This window comes from Branchiostoma belcheri, unplaced genomic scaffold (assembly GCF_001625305.1).
Source record: "Branchiostoma belcheri isolate BF01 breed outbred unplaced genomic scaffold, Haploidv18h27 scaffold12, whole genome shotgun sequence".
NCBI lineage: Eukaryota > Metazoa > Chordata > Leptocardii > Amphioxiformes > Branchiostomatidae > Branchiostoma > Branchiostoma belcheri.
The window spans coordinates 1166963-1186587 of record NW_017802602.1 but is presented as its reverse complement, the minus strand read 5'-3'; the positions used below and the strand labels follow the sequence as shown (position 1 = coordinate 1186587).

The 19625-nt window shown below is 46.9% G+C and overlaps 2 protein-coding genes across 3 annotated transcripts; both read right to left on the bottom strand.

The window, feature by feature from the left end:
* Positions 1–2876: 2876 nt before the first annotated feature.
* LOC109462633 lies at positions 2877–6225 on the bottom strand. The gene is made up of 5 exons (XM_019759196.1): positions 6044–6225; positions 5570–5719; positions 5083–5191; positions 4504–4640; positions 2877–4133 (listed from the first exon to the last, which is right to left on the bottom strand). The coding sequence occupies exons 1-5, from the start codon at positions 6100–6102 to the stop codon at positions 3035–3037; spliced, it is 1554 nt and encodes a 517-aa protein (XP_019614755.1). The 5' UTR covers positions 6103–6225; the 3' UTR covers positions 2877–3034.
* Positions 6226–6591: 366 nt separating this feature from the next.
* Positions 6592–17929, bottom strand: LOC109462910. Of its 2 annotated transcripts, XM_019759543.1 has the most exons (10): positions 17841–17929; positions 13212–13352; positions 12642–12724; positions 11050–11892; positions 10154–10347; positions 9688–9913; positions 8843–9054; positions 8226–8490; positions 7632–7712; positions 6592–6892 (listed from the first exon to the last, which is right to left on the bottom strand). In XM_019759543.1, the coding sequence occupies exons 2-10, from the start codon at positions 13222–13224 to the stop codon at positions 6734–6736; spliced, it is 2076 nt and encodes a 691-aa protein (XP_019615102.1). In that variant the 5' UTR covers positions 13225–13352; positions 17841–17929; the 3' UTR covers positions 6592–6733. The 2 variants fall into 2 exon arrangements, with proteins under 2 accessions (XP_019615102.1, XP_019615101.1); XM_019759542.1 differs by lacking the exon at positions 17841–17929 and having other exon boundaries at positions 13212–13362.
* Between the last annotated feature and the right edge of the window lie 1696 nt (positions 17930–19625).

Below are 19625 nucleotides of genomic sequence, written 5' to 3'. Positions count from 1 at the left end.
TCAGCCAGGCACGGACAACTGCAGAATATTCTCAACACAACAGAGCAACGTACTTTTGCATACATGTAGGAACAACGCCGGCAAAGTTAAGACTAAGTTACCAATGCACTAGAATGTAGCAATGATAGGTTAATAAACATGCTGATCATCAACTGAAAGTTGACAAAAACAGATTTCTGAGAGATCTTGCTGGCAAATTGGATTGTAAAAGTCATTCAAACAATAATACATCTGTGTGTGTGTGTGTGTGTGTGTGTGTGTGTGTGTGTGTGTGTGAGTGTGTGTGTGTGTGTGTGTGTGTGTGTGTGAGTGTGTGTGTGTGAGTGTGTGTATGTGTGTATGTGTGTCTGTTGGCGCGCGCGTGTGTACGTGTGTTTTTTTTTGTGTGTGTGTGCGTGTGTATGCGTGTGTAATACGTATGTGCGTGTTTGAGCATGTGTCAGTGTGTGTGTGTGTGCGTGCGTGTGCGACTTTCGTCGCCGTTAGAATCTAAGAACGATTCTGAACTTTCCTGCATACATTCATGTTCAAATCTTTATTGCATTGGTTTCGGCATCAAAAATATACATATAGCCACAAATCATAAGAATATAATTCATCATCCACATTATTAATTTGATACAATGAAGACGATTATCTTCATCAAACTATGTTAGAAATACATGATCCCGATGTTTACTATTTCCCAATGACTACATCGTTACTTACTCACAATATACATATTTTGGGGAACATTTTACGTCAAATATGATCAATTTCGGAATTAGGACACTAGATTATCCAACAAAGTACTAACTGTGGCATAGCAGAGGGCTGTCCCTGTATTTTATCATCTCAGAATGGTGGCTTTTTTTATCATCTCAGAATGGCGACATTCAAATTGATTACTAGTACGTCTAGAGGTCACTTCGGTAGAAACTAATCAACGCAATATAAGTATACACCTATGAAAAGCACCGACGTGAAGCAATGTAACTGTAAATAAACATGTAATACTATGTGTTACTTGCACTTATAGCACCTTATACGTCTGTTGAAGTGGTATATGATTGTTATAATTAATTGGCCATGACGATTGCCGTATGTTGACCGTCTTTGGGTTGGTTACTCAAGTGAGTACGGCACAGAAAGAGCCGGACATGCGTCCTAGGCCAGCCTCGACTGCCTTACGCAGCTAATCTCCAAGCAGATCATACGGTGGCAAGACAGTATCCATCCGAACCTCTTGGTTCCAAGCCGAACGCTCTGTCATTACTCCACACGACCCCCCTTTTTAACTCCTCGATTCTAGATTCTCACGCAATGATCTGAATCTGAAATTTTACCTGATATAACCGCGGCCGTCCCTTGGGTGATCTACTTGAAGACACATGAACAGCTAAATCCAATTGTTTTCTAAAGCTATCTAATGAACACTCTTATTGTACTAACAGCAGAAGATCCATTCTACAACTGTTACAGTTCGGGACAACAAAAATGTTTTTCTTAACTTCGTCGGTGTAGGTTAGACATCCAGGTAATAAGATACACCAAAAACAGATACTCAAGCATTTCCAAAACCATATCCAGCTGCTTGAGTAGCTGCTTTTCTTTCTTAACTCCTTAATTCTAGATTCCGACGCGACACGATGCCGCTCACGTCTCCCCGATGTCACCCCGCCCCGGCACTGCGTAATTACAGTAACCGCGCTGTCGTGTGTACTAACAATCAGCTACCGCATGATATGGCCACATCGACTTAATTTTATGGATGACATCCACGCGCGCATTGATTTTCGCCTGTTCTCAAATAAAAAGAAGAAAAAAAGATCACGTCTGGCCTGGCTCTAGGCCTGGGTAGCCCATGGTAGTTAGCGACAATACGGAGCCGGTGGTAACCCTGGAGGACGGCACCCAGGCTGCCGAAGCTCCCCGACTCAAGAACTCAGTAACGTTACATACGTACAGTGTCAATTCATAAATTCCGCAAAAAACCAGCATGTGCTTGTCGTATATGTTTGTAAGTACTGCCATAAATTCACAACACCAGCCTAGTATTCCTGTGGTTTAGTAGCATTTTTATTTTGAGCCGGAATTGTTTTATTCGCCCGCGCGCACTAGTTTGGAGGTATTCATAGGATGTCATCCATAAGATTAAGTCAGTGTGGCCTAATAAACCTCTCCTTCGTGTGTAATAACAATCAGCTACCGCATTAATCAAGCCGCGGCGCGGATAGACCCACCGAGAATATCAATCACGTCCTGACAAATCGCTTCCCCGGAATAAACCGCCGTGATTGAGTTCAATCGGATCCAATATAGTCTACATCCATCTAAAGCCGCACGCAGCGTCCCTGAGGAGGGGGGGGGGCGTAATCAAGATAGATAGGACAAGACTGCTTAGAACCTAGCCTCCGTAACGGGCTTATAAAACTGGGGTTTGGTGGTCTTCGGCTGTTTTCTGATTAGCCTCCGTAGCAGGCTTATAGAACTGGGGGTTTGGTGGTCTTCGGCTGTTTTCTGATTAGCCTCCGTAGCAGGCTTAGTAGAACTGGGGTTTGGTGGTCTTCGGCTGTTTTCTGATTAGCCTCCGTAGCAGGCTTATAGAACTGGGGGTTTGGTGGTCTTCGGCTGTTTTCTGATCAGCCTCCGTAGCAGGCTTATAGAACTGGGGGTTTGGTGGTCTTCGGCTGTTTTCTGATTAGCCCAGTTCTAAAAGCGGGGGTAATTCAACCAGGCCGGCTATGTTGTCTTATATGCAATCAGAAAATAGCACATAAAAGCTCCCAAAGATCCTGAAGACCCCGCAAAATCCCAGTTTTTGGCATGCTATGGAGGCTACTTATAACCACCCAGTGTTCCCTCTGTATTTCAGAGATGTTAAGTCTGGCACGTTTTGTGCAGTTCTGAGACCCTAATGCAACACAATCTATCGCATTTTTCACCTTCGGAATTAGAAAAGTTTTAGTATCTTTCATAAAAAGCACCCAGGTGTGTGAAATGATGATGGTATTTTACTGTACGTTTCTACCTACCTACTGTACGTTTCGACTCATCAGACAAATACATGCTCGCCGTACGTTTCAATGCATCCTTTCACGTGGGACGCTAAGTGGGCTAGTCTGTACTGAAATCCTTCGTACAAGTCATTGCTACCGAAGTAGTCTTTGTGAGAATCGACGCCGATCGCTTCCTTAGAAAGCGCGGTTCTCAGCATGTTCACCAACTTGTCTTTCTCGGTGGCGTCCACCGACCCTTTCCGAATCCGCTCCAACGTCCCTCTCCTGAACCGACAGTTTCTGTAGTTGTCTGCGTCTTCCACACCGACTGGGCAACTTTCAGGGCAGCCGGACTTCTCCCCGGCTTCTACTGAGGAGTAGAACACCGGAGGACACCGCAGCAGCGGTTCACACACTTTGCTCCCGATGTCGGGGGAGAACGCGCGCGAGTTGTCGTGCGACACGAGTCGCAGCTCCGACGTCGCGAAAGTCGTCCTGTGCGGGTTGTGCAGCAGGAAGTCGAGCAGATGCATGTCGATGATGTCCCACGTCATCTGTCGGGTGACGCCCAACTCTTGCAGGTCTCTGAGCGACGCGTCGTGATTCAGGAAGTTCTTCACCTCGCTGCTGAGCTTGACGTTCCGCACGAGATCTTTGATCTTGCCGACGACGATGACGTCCAGCACGGGGTGTTTGTGAGCCGGGTCGCGGCGAAGTTTGCTGGCGATCCACTCCACGCTGGCGTTAGCGCGGATCTTACCCGTCTGCACGTCCGTAAGGTACCGGCCGAGGGTGACGCCGTCCCTCGTCATGTCTCGGACCACCTCGCCGTCGTCGCTGACGACCCCCTGCAGCGCGACAGACCCGTCCAGGACGAGCCGGCGCGACGCGGCGACGGGGACCCGACCGAGCCCAACCAGCCGGTCCACGTGGTAGGACACGAGCTCGGCCAGCCCGCCGTTGAACAGCTGACCGCCGACGCGCTCCCGCGGCACGTCGCTGACGACTTTGAGGTACGCCAGGTCGTCTCCGTCCGCGAAGTTTGCCAGGATGTAGTCGCGCCCAGCCACGAGGTACGCCTGCCGGACCGGCGAAGTCTTGTACACCGCCCGCAGTCTGCTGTCGAACTGGTCGGCGTCGCTGTTCTCACAGAGGCTGGAATTAAGGAAGGAAGGAAGGAAGTAATGAATACATGAATAAATAAAAGAAATTTTATCATTATGTCTTTATGCATTTATGTCTGTTATTTCACCCTTTATGTCTTTTCTTCCAATTCTTACTCAAACACATTGACATACATGGTAACAGGAGTCTATATCCCTCCCACTATGAAATTGCAACACGATGTAACCCAACGTAACACCAGTTACCATGGTGACAGGCGGTCTGATTCAGGTCATTGAACACCAGGACAGTGTTTGGAACGGAAGAAGAAACAGAGCAAAAACAATGCTTTCACACTTTTTTCTCTAAACATAATGAAGGAATCAGTAGTTTAGAAACAGCGACAACACCGAGGCAGCACCTGTTATATTCTGCCAGCAGAACTGACGCCCTCCCGTCCACTTCCTCATAGATCTCAGGGTCTTCCTTCAGCAGCAGGGGGGCCATGACCTTGTCAGCCAGAACTTCGTCCTTGAACTGAACACCCAGACTGGTTACCTAAAGAAGGAAAAGAGGGGGGGGGGTAAGTCTCGTGAAATCCTTGTGGCTAAAATACATGCTTAGCAAAAATTATTAATTTTCTGAAGAGTTTCTAATAAATAGCTAACTACAACTGTACGAAATGCACCCATTTGAATAAGGTTTGTTTTTATCCAAAATCTACTTCTATGCCTTAACGGGTTAGGGTTAGGATCAGGTACGGTTCTGGATAGTCTCCGCGTATCCGAGAACGTAGAATTTCCCCATGCACGGTTCTGGATACGCGTGGACTATCCAGAACACGAGGCTGAGCATGGTTCTGGAAAAGCACGATTCCGGACACAGCATATTTGTATTTTATCTTTTGGAGATTAAACGACACTGGATAAGCCAAAGCAGCTCACGATAGTTACAGCTGAGCCACGAAAATACAGACGAGCAAACATACAAACATATTTACCGTAGAAGACACGGAAGTGGCGAGTTTGAGCCTGTCCACCATCTCCTGCGGTACTTTGCAGACGTGACTCTTGGTGAACAGAATGTCCGTCAGACGGTCCAGACGGTACCTGGGCGGAAAACAGTGTTTTACACATGTGCTACGTGTTAGGCTTCAACCCACAGATGAGCAGAATGCTGCTATTATTCTGAGAAAACAAATACTGCAGCAACTGTATGAACGTTGAATGTAAAAAAAATGTTCTTGCTCCACTGTATGAGTACGATAGTGTACAATAACTAAAAACTCTTAAAGGAAATTAACAATGGTTATTGAATCGACAAATTTGACAATGAAATGATAAAGTATTGATTTGGAGATACATGTACACAGATGAATGGAGGAATGAATACATGATCAAATGAATGAACGAACGAACGAATGAATGAATGAATGAATGAATGCATGAACGAACGAACGAACGAACGAACGAACGAACAAACGTTACCTGTAGGCCGGCGGCATGTCGCCCGAAGCTACCCGCTCCGGCACCAGACAGCGGTCGTTGTCGATGAGCACGTAGTTGTTGGTCTCCTTGTCCGCGAAGTGGGAGTGTCCGGACTTCATGCAGTTGGCGAGGTAGAGGAACGCGACGTACCTGTACACAAGTCCACAAGTATGGAACGAGTACAAAAACGCGCTGTGCGCATCACTGTGCCAAAAGCCAGGACTGAGCGACTGAAAAGATCATTTGTTCACTGTGCGGTAAAACTGTATAACGAGTCTGTTTCATAAGCTACCCCATGCTGTATCTGCGACCAATTTTGTTATCTTTATGCTGTATTTTACTACTGTTTATTGTTCATTGATTATATTGTATTATGTGTTGATTGTAACAAACTACCCACTTCAGGGAGACTTGTGTCTTTCCCTGCATATGTATGTTTGCGGTTGGAAAACCAATAAAGACGTTGTATTGTACGTGAAGAAGTTCCTGGGATGGACGAGGTCTGCCAGCAGGACGGACAGGCGGGTGTACATGCCGATATCCGGCAGCCAGGCCGTGACGAAGGCCGACACGCCGGTGGCCGTGCGGTCGCTCAGCGCGCAGTCCACGTCGCTTTTGGCTAGGGCGGACGCGTTCCTGTAGTAGAATGGTTTATTTCAGTATAGGAGCCTATAACCAAAACCTACCTACCTACCTAGTCCCATGACCGACACTGGTCATCGGGGGGACAAGGCAGACCTTGCAGCAGAGATGTAGCCAGGTCCTCCTGTCTTGGGCTGCTGTCAGGAGTTGTGGGACGGTGAGGGACGTCCAGTCCCTCACCGTAAGCCTCAGCCTCTTTTTGGTTACGGTGAGGGACTGGACGTCCCTCACCGTAACCAAAAAGAGGCCTAGAAATGTGATTTCGTCGCACCCACTTTACAGAAAAGGTTTGACCTTATTTTGCGGTAGAGGGGCCTCTGCCACATCACCTAGTGTGATTTTTATGCTAAAAATTTTATACCCAGTAAATACTATACCCTGTTAATACACAACAATAATGTTGTGAAGTGATTGGTCATTAATTATCCTGATGAAGGCGACAGTGGTCGCTGAAAATTTGATCCCTGTGTAATTGTGTGTTGGAATAAAGTCCAACGTTGTACTATGAACACTAGCAATAAATCACCTGTCCAGGATGTTGGAGAAATCCAGGATCATGCCGAAGGACGGAGGAGTCAGTGACGTCTTCATGACTCTGTCGAAGTAGTGCGCCTTGAGCTCCCGGAGGTGGCTCTCGCCCTGGAAGTGAAGGATGTTGCTGAAGACCGACTTAAGTTGCACCTGTGATGAAGAGGAAGAAGAACTTTATTGCACGACAGATGTACCGGTACAACGTATGGCAATATATAACATCTGTGTCCACAATATCACCAGGGTCCATAATATCGCCACCTTGAGAAATAGTGTGCTTAAAGATATTTTTACTGCAACATACCCTAGGTATGTACATTTGATGTGTGCAGGAGTGCATACCAAAAGTATGTTGCAGTAAAAATATCTTTAAGCACACTTTGTCAAGGTGGCGATATTATGGACCCTGGTGATATTATGGACACAGATGTTACATACATAGTTAGTGATGCTAACAATATCTAACAGTTCTAAGAGGTGACAGTTCTGACTGTTGTAAGTAGCTCATCTACGTTCATGTATGCGTTTGATCATTGTTGTTTCTTTGCCATACATTGTACCATTGTTGTTTCTTTGCCATACATTGTACCATTTTTGTTTCTTTGCCATACATTGTACCATTGTTGTTTCTTTGCCATACATTGTACCAGCTACAGTTGTTGAGCAATAAAATTGATTTGATTTGATATATGTGAGCGACATGGTAACGAGACAAAGAAATCAACTTGACAAATTTCCAGTGCACACACAGCAGTATAGAAGCAGCCCAATTCTATTTTTAGCAAGTTGGCTTTATGTATGTAACGTTATAATTACATGTATGTAAGAACACATAATTCAGCCAGTGGGTTGCCAGTGGTTCACTTGCAATAAACCAAACTCTATATACCTTGGTCTTCTGGCAGTCGCTGTCCGTGTACTGGTACAAGTCGGCTGCGAAGGACACTCCGCATTCCTCCCTGGTCTCCACCTTTTTTAAAAGACATAAGACATAAGAAAACTTTATTAGCATTGACAGACTCACGAAAAATCCGAATTATCGCTAATTTAAAATACAGTATTGACATTCACGGAGGATTAAAAACCCTAGAGAAACATTCACTTCTAGTGACATCATTTACAAATGTACAATTTTAAAATTACAGAAATCAAATTATAGATATACATACATATTTAAATAAAGGGTGGAATCATTTTAGAGATTTGTTATATTTATAGCAGGATTGCTGGGTACAAGAAAGATCGTTTTAGTCTCCTCGACATTTTGGTAGCTTCTACCAGGCTTCAGAAGGCGGCTGGAAAGAGTAGAAATCGGCCACATAGAGAGATAACATGCCAGAGGAGTTGGTCTGCTGGGGAGAACAGTTTGCCGCTAAATGTACTCCAGCGGACCAACTCCCCTGGCATGCTATCTCTCTATTTGGCCGATTTCTACTCTTCCCAGCCGCCTCCCGAAGCCTGGTAGAGGCTAACATGTTGTTACCTTCCCCGTGTGGATGGTGGCGCCCTTGCGGTTCTGGACGTTCAGCATCCGCCAGTGGTCGAAGCTCCCGAAGGTCAGCTCGGCCGTCTCCTTGCAGCACGAGTCGCACAGGTCCAGCCGCTCTAGCCTGACGCCGCTCAGAGTCTCGGGGTTGTACTCCGACCACAGGCACTTTCCGTGCGGCAGCTCAGGCGCGATTTGACAGTCAGAGTGGTTCAGAGAAATCTTCGGCTGCAGGCACGGGGAATGCTTCTTCTCCACCAACCTGAAGTCCAAATACTACAAGTGTTAATGGGCCTAAATTCTGATGTGTTTCCGCCAATGAGATATAGGAGGTTAACACGTAACCCTTAGTAGCCACTCCAACTCAAGAAAATTTTTGTCAAATAACTTTGTTAGCATTAGCATTTTTAATGTCTTGGGTTGGTGGAACTACGTCGCATTGATAAGTCAACTTTGTGTATTTAAATGTGAATTGTATTTTGTTGTGTGGCGCTGTTTTGACAGTGTGGCGCTGCACTCGAGTTTATAACTTATTTTAAAAAGTTATACACTTGAGTGCAGCGCCACACTGTCCTTGTTATATTTTGATGTTTTGATGAATAAAAAAAACAAACCTGAACTGGGACCGAGCCTTCCTCTTCACCGACTCGCTGTTGACGAAGAAACACTTCAGCCTCACGTTTTCCGAGCCCCGGTCGGCTTCCGTCCTCTCCGCTCCGTTGATGTACACCTTCAGGTTCTTGTCTGCGTTCCCCATGGCCAGCGTGTTCTCCAGCTCCAACTCCCCGCCAGTTTCGGCGTTCTCGTCCCCGTACCAGATCCCAACCTAAAGATTCGACAGTTTTATTTTAGCCTGTGAAACCCAAGCTCCGGGGGCTCCCTACATAGTCCGCCACCGCGGCGGACTACTAGGGAGCCGGCGAAAAGCGAGGTTCAGTCAGGCTAGTTTTATTTGTTCTTCGCGGTTAAAACTAAAATAGGTTATATAGGCTCAGGATTAACACAGGCCAATGAAAATACAAGTTCGAGTTTCTAGTACACGGCCAGTTATTTGTGATCTCTGTGAAGGTAGCCAGTCTCTGTACTCTTGCTAAGTGTCCTAGCAAACTTTTTACATACATACCTCGTTCAGAGGTGTCACAACACATCCACATAGAGTCACCCGGACACTTTGTTTTACTAGACACTGTAAGGATTTTGGACACTGAACAAGACCCTCGTGAGAGGGGTGAAGGAGGCTATATACATCAGGGCCCACCAACCTTCACTTAACCGCGACGGGGGCCGACATCGTCTGCCAGATACTTTTGACCCAGTGTTGACGTCACACTTCAAAGGAGCCACGTGACAAGCTTCACTGGGTCAGTCTACTGAGGAAGACCAGAGTGACTGGTCGAAACCTCTAGGTGAGAGAACTTCTTTGTGTTGGATCTAAAGTTTTAACTCTAAACATACATACCTCGTTGTTGACTACGACGCTGTTGGACACGGTGACGTTCGGCCGGCCGGAGCTCAGCTGCAGCCCGACGCGGCAGTTTCGCAAGAGGGCGCTGCTGATGGTCACGCGAGACTTCTTTCCGGAAGTGACGACACAGGCCCGCCGGAAGTCCTCCACGATGGTGGACTCGATGGCGAGGTTGGTGCCCTTGTGGTGAATACCCAACCCTCCACCAACTGCAAACACACTGTGAAAAGAAAAAAATAATAATAATAATATTCTCTCACCTAGAGCTTTTGACCGCGACGGGGGCCGACATCGTCTACCAGATACCTTTGACCCAGTGCTGACGTCACACTTCAAAGAAGCCACGTGACAAGCCTCACTGGGTCAGTCTACTGAGGAAGACCAGAGTGAATGGTCGAAAGCTCTAGGTGAGAGAACTTTTTGTGTTGGATCAAAAGTTCTAACCAAAGAATTTTCCTACCTGTCGGATATTTTGGAGACCTCTCCGTCCGGCGGAGTGATACGTGGGGAGTAGAAGGTGAACCCGTCCACGGCGAAGTCTGACGAGCCTGTTTGCTCCTGTCCGATTTCGGTCACGTGGACGTTCTGTAGCGTCACTGCCGCCTCCTGTACAGAACCTCCCCCGTTACACCTGGCTATCACTGCATGGTGTACCTAGGTGGGGAAATAGGAATCAGGACAAGCACAAACAGTCCCTAAACTCCGTAAACCTAACCCTAACTCCAACCAACCCCAACCCCTAACCCCAACCCCAGCCCTAGCCCTAGCCCTACCCCTAGCCCTAACCCTAGCCCTAGCCCTATAATACTATACTCCTAACCCTATCCCTAACCCCAACCCCAACCCCAAACCTAGCCCTGCAGCACAGAACCGCCCCCGTTACACCTGGCTATCACTGCATGGTGCACCTAGGTGGGCAACTAGAAGCCATCAGGACAAACCAAAACAGTCCTAGTCCTAACCCTAACCCCAACCCCAACCCTAGCCCAAACCCAAACCCAAACCCAACCCCCAACCCCCCAATCCCAACCCTAACCCTAACGTTAACCCTAACCCTAACCCTATTATATTTATATATATGCTTCTCAGCGTACAGAGGCTGGGGCCGCTGGCTTGGAAATGACTGAGCGCCTCACCAAACTAGGAGGCAACGGTCATCGGGACGAGCCAAAACTACATGAAAGGGGGCCGACATCATCTACCTCTGACCCAATGTTGCCGTCACACGTCCAAAAAAATCCACGTGACAAGCCTCACTGGGTCAGTCTACTGAGGAAGACCAGAGTGACTGGTCGAAAGCTCTAGGTGAGAGAACTTCTTTATGTTGGATCAAAAGTTTTAACTTTATAGTCTCACCTGGAGTCTGCAGCGCTCCCCACCGATGGCGCCGCCTACGCTGTCGATGATCCCTCCTCCCACGAAGGCGATGTCCGAACCTTCCTCTCCGTGTATCACCCTCCGCGTGTCCAGGTTACCGAAGTTGGAGTGTGCGCTCGCGCCGCCTTGCAGGAACCACGCGTTATGCAGCGACCCCCTCGCGCCCCTGCCGAACAGCAGCTGGCTCCACGGCCTCGTCTCGCCGCCGCTGTGAGCCGGATAACCGGCGAAGACGATCGGTTCTCCCTCTTTCGTGCCCAGCTTTGCCTCGCCGAGAACTTCGATCCGCGCGTCGGGCTTCATAAGCACGAAGACGCCCGGGTTGACCACCAGTAGGCCGCCGGTAGGCACCGTCACTGCGCCCTCGACCACCACGAAGCCTTTCGTCCACTGCAGGCCGGTGTTGCTCAGCGTTCCGCGTTCGATCCTCCTAGTCTCGACGGCCGGGTCGTCTAAGTCGACTGCCTGGATGGAGAACTGTTCAGAACACGTCTCCTCCGCGACCCTGCCGCCGGCTGAGTGCGCGACCCGTCCGCTGACCGACACCAGGACGTCCCACGCGCCGGCCCTCGGGAGGGAGAGGCTCGTCGTGCCGACGCCGTAGTATAAAGTCACGGTCCTACCCGGGGAGTCACCGCCGACCGTTACAGAGGCCTCCGCCCGGGGGATTGAGCGGATGCTCCCGCCGGTGATCTGGATCTTCACGGGGAAGGCCGCGCCTGTCGGCACGGTGTCTGGCCGGGTGACGACCAGTTCGCACCGCCCGCCCGCCAGCCGGAGGACCGACTTGAGCGTGACGGGAGCCACCGTGTCCAGCCGCACCTGCATACAGCGTTTGTGATGAGAGACAAGTCTTTAAGATTCTCTTTCTCTTTATTAAGATACCCTTTAGCCCAAAAGCTAATCTTCCAGGGTTCATTAAAAAACACATGTACGTATGTAACACGAAAACAGATTTACACTACATACAAATGAAGGAACATAATCTATAAAATTAAACTTAAAGTTCGTTGTGGGGTCGTGTGGCGTAACGGCAGAATTCTCGACTTGGAACCAAGAGGTCCCGGGTTCGAGTCCAGATGACATACCACCGACCTTGTGCCCTATCCTCACTTAGCTCAAGTGAAAATAAGTATTGTCCTGTCTTCTACGTTGGTGGCGGCATAATATAAGTTAAAAATACTTGAGTGTGCCGTCACCACTTTTTGTGATTACATGTTGTAATGCCATAAGTTAAAAATACTTGAGTGTGCCGTCACCACTTTTTGTGATTACATGCTGTAATGCCATGTTGATTTGATTATATTATGCCAAAATCAATTCAGGAAAAGAAGAAAATGTGCAGAAATGAAAATTAAGGTCTAATATTATTCGCCCTACCATTCTCTTCGTGTATAGTCATTTGTTCAACCTTTATAACCAAGAACATTTTATAATGAAGGAAACTTTTTTTGGCCAAACTTTTTTATTCGCACGCTCGCATCAGTTTTAGAGTTCCCAGAGGATGCCATCCATATAATCAAATCAACATGGCCTAATTTAGAAAAAAAATAAGTAGATTAAGTCCGTACGTTGAGCAGGACGGCGATCGTGGCCAGGCTCAGCAGGAGTACCATGGTCCTCCGCGTCAGCAGCCGGCTCGGCAGACGGAGACCTGGCGGACAGGGAACGGCACGCGTAAGGCCAGGCCCATGTATTCCACTAGGACGACACTACATTCTGCGACATTAGCCTCTACCAGGCTTCGGGAGAGGGCTTTAAAGAGTGGAAATCGGCAAAATAGGGAGATAACATGCCAGGGGAGTTAGTCCGCGGTGAGAGAACAGTGTGCCGCACCCGGACATGTTATCTCTCTATTTGGCCAATTTCCACTCTTTCCAGCCACCTCCCGAAGCCTGGTAGAGGCTACTGCGACATGACATTGGCTTGTCAAGTGGTTGTGGGTAAAAAAAAGTTTGATATTCAAGGAGCCGCACCGCTATTTTATACGTACCTTAAATTATCAAATAAAGTACGCATACCTATTTTGGGACTGGCCGGAATCTCAGTCCTTACGAGTATACGACGAATTCGAAGCAACACACTAAACTCCATATCGAATTCGAAACCTATCCAAAGTTGCACAAACAACACAAACCAACCTGTCCCAGCCATGTGTTGCGCTAAACGTCGTCCAACGGCGATGTCAACAGCAGCGAAGTGACGAAACCGTCTCAGACGTGTTGGTGATACAGTTACGACTGCACGTTAGAACGTAGACCAGTGTCTCCTCCTGCTCCCACCTGTAGTGTGTTCGAGAAAACTCGGTAAGTCACTCTGACATACACGTGACAAAACAAAAAAACAAATCTGTTCACCACAAGGTTTAAACGTGGCAGACGTGTCTGTGATCAGAGTTACGGCAGCGCGTCAGAACGTAGACCAGCGTCTCCTCCTACTCCCACCTATAGTGTGTGTGAGAAAAATCAGTAAGTCACTCTGAGGTACACGAGACAAAACAAAACAAATCTGTGCACTACAACGTTTACACGCGCAAGCGCGATCGAACGTACTCCGCGGCAAGTTGTTGTAAATAGTAATTTATGACCTGACAGGGGCCAACTTGGGCAGAGGTAAGGGCCTCGGGCCAATAACAATAACTGAGGGCTAGTGGGGTCGTGTGGCGTAGCGGCAGAGTGCTCGGCTCGGAGCCAAGAGGTCCCGGGTTCGAGTCCTGACATGTCACCGATCTTGTGCCCTTGGGAAAGGCACTTTACACGGCTTTCCTCACTTTGCTCAGGTGAAAATGAGTGTTGTCATGTAGTGTATTCGTCCTCTGTGTTGGTGGCGGCATAAAATAAGTTGATATAACTTGAGTGTGCCGTCACCATGTCTAGTAATGAAATGTTAGAATATATAAAAAATAACTAACAACTTTACCGCCACAACTCTGACGGCGTGGTAGCCTATATATAATCTCGAAGCAGATCCTAGGGTGGCAAAATGACAGTATCAAATTGGCCAGGCAGTATCCATTGGTCAAAAAGGGTCCATGCGAAAAAAACAACAAACGAAAAAGATAACGATCTTCCCCTATCAACCTCTGCTTGGACAGGGGTGCCAGAGTATACAGTGCAATTTTACTAATATGCGCATATGCAGTGCAATGTTACTAAAATTGCACTGTATACTAAAAATAAATACGATTGCACTGTATTCCGTAAAATTGCACTGTATACTAAAAATAAAATACGATTGTACCGTATTCCGTAAAATTGCACTGTATACTAAAAATAAAATACGATTGTACCGTATTCCGTAAAATTACTCTGGCACCCCTGTTGGAGAGTAGGGGTACCCGAACTCTAAACGTGACCACAGACGACAGTGTAAACAGTGCACGCGGACTTGTTGTTGTGGCGGTACAATAGGCCAGCTCGTTACCCGGGGGCAGACAGAACGCCCTGCACAAACTTTCTCTGATTTAGAACAAAATAAAAACTGACCGCAGAAGTGATCACAGCTGGCGACTACTGCGCATGCGTAGAATGGGAATATTGTACATGTAGCGTTTGTTTATTTGATATTAAACACTGACTGGCTAAACGACCTCGCACGAGGAGGTTTAACATTGCCAAAGTCAGCATTTTTGCTTCGTTAAGGATACATGCTTCTAAATTTAGCTGATAGCCTTGATGGGTGTCATTAAATTTTTTGTCATGATTTAGCTTTTACAGTGTTCTGGCAATAATAAAAACATACGTCGCGTCAACTTCATTTCGATGTATGACCAAATGTTAAGGGCACACACAATGTCTCTTGTACATTCTGATCATCATACTTTCACACACTAAAAACATATAAGTCATTGTCGGTCGGTACACTATCCCCCTCCTCATTGAGCATACGGGGACGTATGCTATAGCTAACTTACTCGGCGATGACACCCAGGCACATCGACAGACACCTGTCCTACAACAGATCTATTCATGATCTTTTGAAAATCATCAAGGCCATGCTGCATGCATATTAAAAGCCTCAAGGTTGTCAGACGAAACTTTGAACCTTGCGGTTAGTCCAGACACATAAGTACACAAATAACAGTGAAGAACGTGTCTGTACGCAAACTGCGGACTGAACATGCCGGAGTCAACAGGCCGTTCACCTCTGGCCGTCAGGACAACACCAAGGGTACGTGAGAAAATGTTCCCTCCTACCTAGTTCCCACAACGCAAAAATAGGTAGATATATAAAGGAATGCTTTGTTATTAGAAAAAATACCGAAACTTGTGATTAGCCCACTCGATTGTAACACTTTATCAAAGACTTGTACTATCCCTTATTGTTTGAATAATTAAGATATGTTAGGTTTTATTCGACATTAGGTCTTATTTAACACGTTTATTTTATTGTTTGTTATTTCTTCATGTAGTTTGCCATACATTGTACCTTGTGCAATTGTCGTGCAATAAATATCTCTCTCTCATGATCTCTCATGTCCGTAGCCAGGATTTGGCGGGGGGGGGGTGCTCTTCCCACTGTCTGGAGGACCAACGTGTGCCATAGGCGCAGGGTTCCTAGGGGGGTCCGGGGGCATGGTCCCCCGAAAAATTTTGAAAATTGAACCTTCTCAAATTGCATTTTGAGAGAATCGCAAAGGAAAAAAAATCAGAGATAATTTTTTGTAAGATTCCAACAAATAAACTCCAGTGTCTTTTTCTGTAGGGACTTTTCTATGTGACCGGAGATGACCCCACCTACTCACGTGACGTACTTTGTCGCGTGTGTTCGGTAGCCGTCTGTTGGGATGAACTTTCACCTACATTTCGTCTGGCTCTGCACCAATTTACTGAATGATATTAATGGCTGGTTTTGGTCGTTCGTCGATTTTGGCAATGCTGCCGTCATCATTAAGAATCATGAGTGCTGACTGATGCTGATGACCATGACATTTCATCCATATCCACCTATCTATCAAACTGAGTCTACATCAATACTTACTTACAGAGGCATTTAGGGTGACTTAGCTTGATCTTAAGATGGGAACTCGTCCAAAAGTACCGAACTCTGGCCTTAAAATTTTTTTAACGAGCTCTGAATCGTCATCTGGAGACGTTTAGCAAACCTAGCAGAGGCTCTTAGGAAGTTTCAAAACAATGTCAAGATGTACAAATGTAGGGTAAAGGACACAAAGACGAGACAAAACTTTCAGTACGTTCTAGTAGTACGAACGAAATCGCTATAACAAGTACAAGTATCTCCTCAATGGCCGTAACGACGTTACAGATTCCTCTTATAGACGAAACGGTTGTAGAAATTGATTAAATTGGGAGGCAAATAAAAGGTAACTTAATCAAGTGTGGCATGAAAGAAAGAAAGAAAGAAAGAGAGAGAAAGGAAGAAAGAAAGAAAGAAAAAGAGAAAAAAGAACAAAGAAAAAGAAAGAAAAAGATAGAAGGAAAGAGAGAAAGAAAAGAAAGAAAGGGTAATCAGCAGTATCATCATCAGCAGTGTAAATAACATTCACTCCCGAAGCACATTTCGCATTTACTTTGTCCGCTTCAGTACACAGTGCCTACTGCCTTATGCAAACACTTTCTGCGATGACAAAGGTCTTAAGTGTGACAACGTACACCGAATTTAACATAAGTTAATGATAATACAGGCTCGTTAAGAGCTAGTGTGTACGCTGGCTCTGGCACCAAGGCCTAAATAAGTTCTGAATTTAGAAGAGTGCTGACGGTACCCCCCCCCCCCCAACGCAGTGCCAACTATAACCCTAACCCTAACTCATTTCTCGGTCTCTACACCAAGTACTGTATGTTTTTTTTACGCTTACAGCGTCTATGTTCCAGTGACCATAGGCACCCCCATGAAACTCCTTCCTCTTCGCCCCCGCCGTTCTGCGTTCTTACGTTTATAAGTACTGGCGGGAAATTTCACTCACGGCTGTACTTATAAACGCCAGTACTTATAAACGTAAGAACCACTGACGGGCCGTGAGGTAGGGGTAAACTTTTGAATGGGAAGGATTTGTGCAACGCCACTTGGCAGAAAGGTGGTCCAGAATGTTTGCCGGAGCATGGGCTACTTTAAATTTGGCGGCACAGCCTTTATTGTTATTTTGCAGACGATTTTCGTGTCGACTGTGAGCTGTGCCGCCATTGGGGGCTAAGCAGAAGGACGGGGGCAAAGCAGAATTGCGCCGGGGGCGTAGAGGAACGACGGGGGCGAAGCAGATTTTTTGCGGGGGCGAAGCAGAACGGGGCGGGGGCGAAGCAGAACGGCGGGGGCGAAGAGGAAGGAGTTTCATGGGGGTGATAGGTGTGTGCCCTAATATCAACCCTAACCCTAAACACCTGACCGCTCACGTATGTGGCAGCTCAAGGATTTGGCTCAACACACAACGAGACTTGTTTTCACCGGAAACTCTCACTGGTAAACATCCCCGCAAAGAGCGCTGACACAGCAAGCAGCTAGCGAGGCGAATACAAACAACCACAGCGGTATAAACAGGCTGAGGGGTACAACCGTGCTTTAAAGTATGCCCAGGCACGGTTCTGGATAGTCCACGCGTATCCAAAACCGTACCTGAGGCAAATCGACGTTCTTGGATCATATTAAACCCTAGCCCATTCAGACATTATAGAACTAGATAATCACGGTTCTGGATACAATATAGGGGGCTTCGGCTTTTACGGTAGCTTTTAGGCTCTTAGATATATTTGGCGTATTAAATCGCGCACGACTTTCATCACAAAGTTCTAAATATCAGTAGAGACTTCACCCACCTTTATATATTGCTCCACGAACTAATATTCTGTGAACGATCGTCTTCAACAAATCCGCACGGTATTAAACTAGAGCTATTCCGTGTTTACTACTAAAATCCACGCGGCCTGGACTGAGGCCCACTGTTGTGATGATGTAATACTAGGTAACATGAGAAGACAAGGCCAAGGACTAGTGCTGGACAAATTCTCCTGGGCTCAACTCCCCCGTAGCGGTAATTTAGACAGGCGGAGTAGGGGCTCTTGGCTGCCGAAGGAAAACGGCTAACGGCCCGATACTAGTTTGGCACCTAGGGTAGGCCAAGGAGAGGGTCTAAAGTAGAGTAGAGTAGAGTAGAGTAGAGTAGAGTCTGCTATATCCTAGCTAGCTACGAAATCACACTGCCTAGGTCCTACCCTGTACGTATAGCAGAACAGTGGGTAAGAAAAGGTGGCCTCGCGTCATACCCCATCCATGGCTGCCCTGTCCTAGCGGCCCCATTTCTGCTTACCTTAGCAAGTTGACACAGTCCAGCTGACTTGTAACAAACAATGGCCTGTACCATTATACCGTGGGGATACTGTACGGCATACCCCAGGAAGTTGTGTTCAAGCCAGGAAAAGAAACTTAACACATTTCACATTTTTTGCGTAGTTTACGTAGAATTCTGAATATTAAGTGGAATGATTATGTAACCAATGTAGACGTTCTCACACGTGCTAGTATCCCTAGTATGTACACACTGCTGAAGGGGGCCTGCAGGGGGTGGGGGGGTCCGGACAACGCTCTACGCTAAATTCGGAAACTTCTCGATTACGCTTTAAGATAAATTCCAAGTGGCCACAACGCATTACATAGAATTAAAACGGCAAATACGCTCTACGCAAAATGCGCCAATTACGCTCTACGTTGAATGAGAGCGGTCCGTTTAATTAAAACGGTCGATTACGCTCTACGGAAAAGGGCTTGCGCACTGAAAAAGCGTTGGCTTGGACATATTTGCCGAATGCCAGACCCAAAGGACCTGTTGTACAGTGAACTTGCCAACGGGACAAGAGCACGTGGTCGTCCTCACCTGCGCTTTAAATACGTTATTAGACGGGACACGAAAGACATGGACATAGATATTATCACATGGGAGACTCTTACAACAAACAGAACACTTTGGAGACAGGAAGTTAAGAAGGGGTTACATGTCTTACATCGGGGGGAAGAAAAACAGAGACTCGCATCAGAACTCAGACGTGGGGTCGTGTGGCGTAGTGGCAGAGAGCGCGACTCGGAACTTAGAGTCCCGGGTTCGAGTCCTGACATGCCACCGATCGTGTGCCCTTGGGAAAGGCACTTTACACGACTTTCCTCACTTCGCTCAGGTGAACATGAGTATTGTCCTGTCATGTATTTGTCCCCTGTGTTGGTGGCGGCATTAAGATAAGTTGAAAAAAACGTGTGCCGTCACCACGTCTGGTGATTACATGTTGGAATAATAAAAAAAAAACTCAGACGCTCTCAGCGTAAAAAGAATAATACATGATGTAGAAGAAGATTCTTCTTCATGGTCTTACGAGACGGATGAAATGCCTACTATTACGGCATACCCCAGCCGCCATAATCTCCAAGCAGATCCCTCTCGGTGGCAAAAAGACAGTATCAAATTGGCCAGGCAGTATCTATTAGCCAGAGAAGGTCGCCGGCCACCGTTGGTGGGGATCAGGTGTAAGAAACAGGAGGAGCCAGTAGAAAAAGGTAACGATCATTCCCCACAACCTCTGCTTGGAGAGTAAGCCGCCAGTCTGCTTATCACT

Bases quoted from the DNA above. Each gene is read 5' to 3' on its own strand.
- LOC109462910 (XM_019759543.1), bottom strand. The intron at 9,055-9,687 runs GTATGTATGTTT...TCGAATCTTTAG, and splicing joins GCGTCGTAGTCAACAACGAG to GTTGGGATCTGGTACGGGGA. The intron at 6,893-7,631 runs GTATATAGAGTT...TCTTCATCACAG, and splicing joins GCGACTGCCAGAAGACCAAG to GTGCAACTTAAGTCGGTCTT.
- LOC109462633 (XM_019759196.1), bottom strand. From the start codon at position 6,102: ATGTACACCCGCCTGTCCGTCCTGCTGGCAGACCTCGTCCATCCCAGG. The intron at 5,720-6,043 runs GTACAATACAAC...ACTTGTGTACAG, and splicing joins CATCCCAGGAACTTCTTCAC to GTACGTCGCGTTCCTCTACC. The intron at 5,192-5,569 runs GTAACGTTTGTT...TTTTCCGCCCAG, and splicing joins GACATGCCGCCGGCCTACAG to GTACCGTCTGGACCGTCTGA.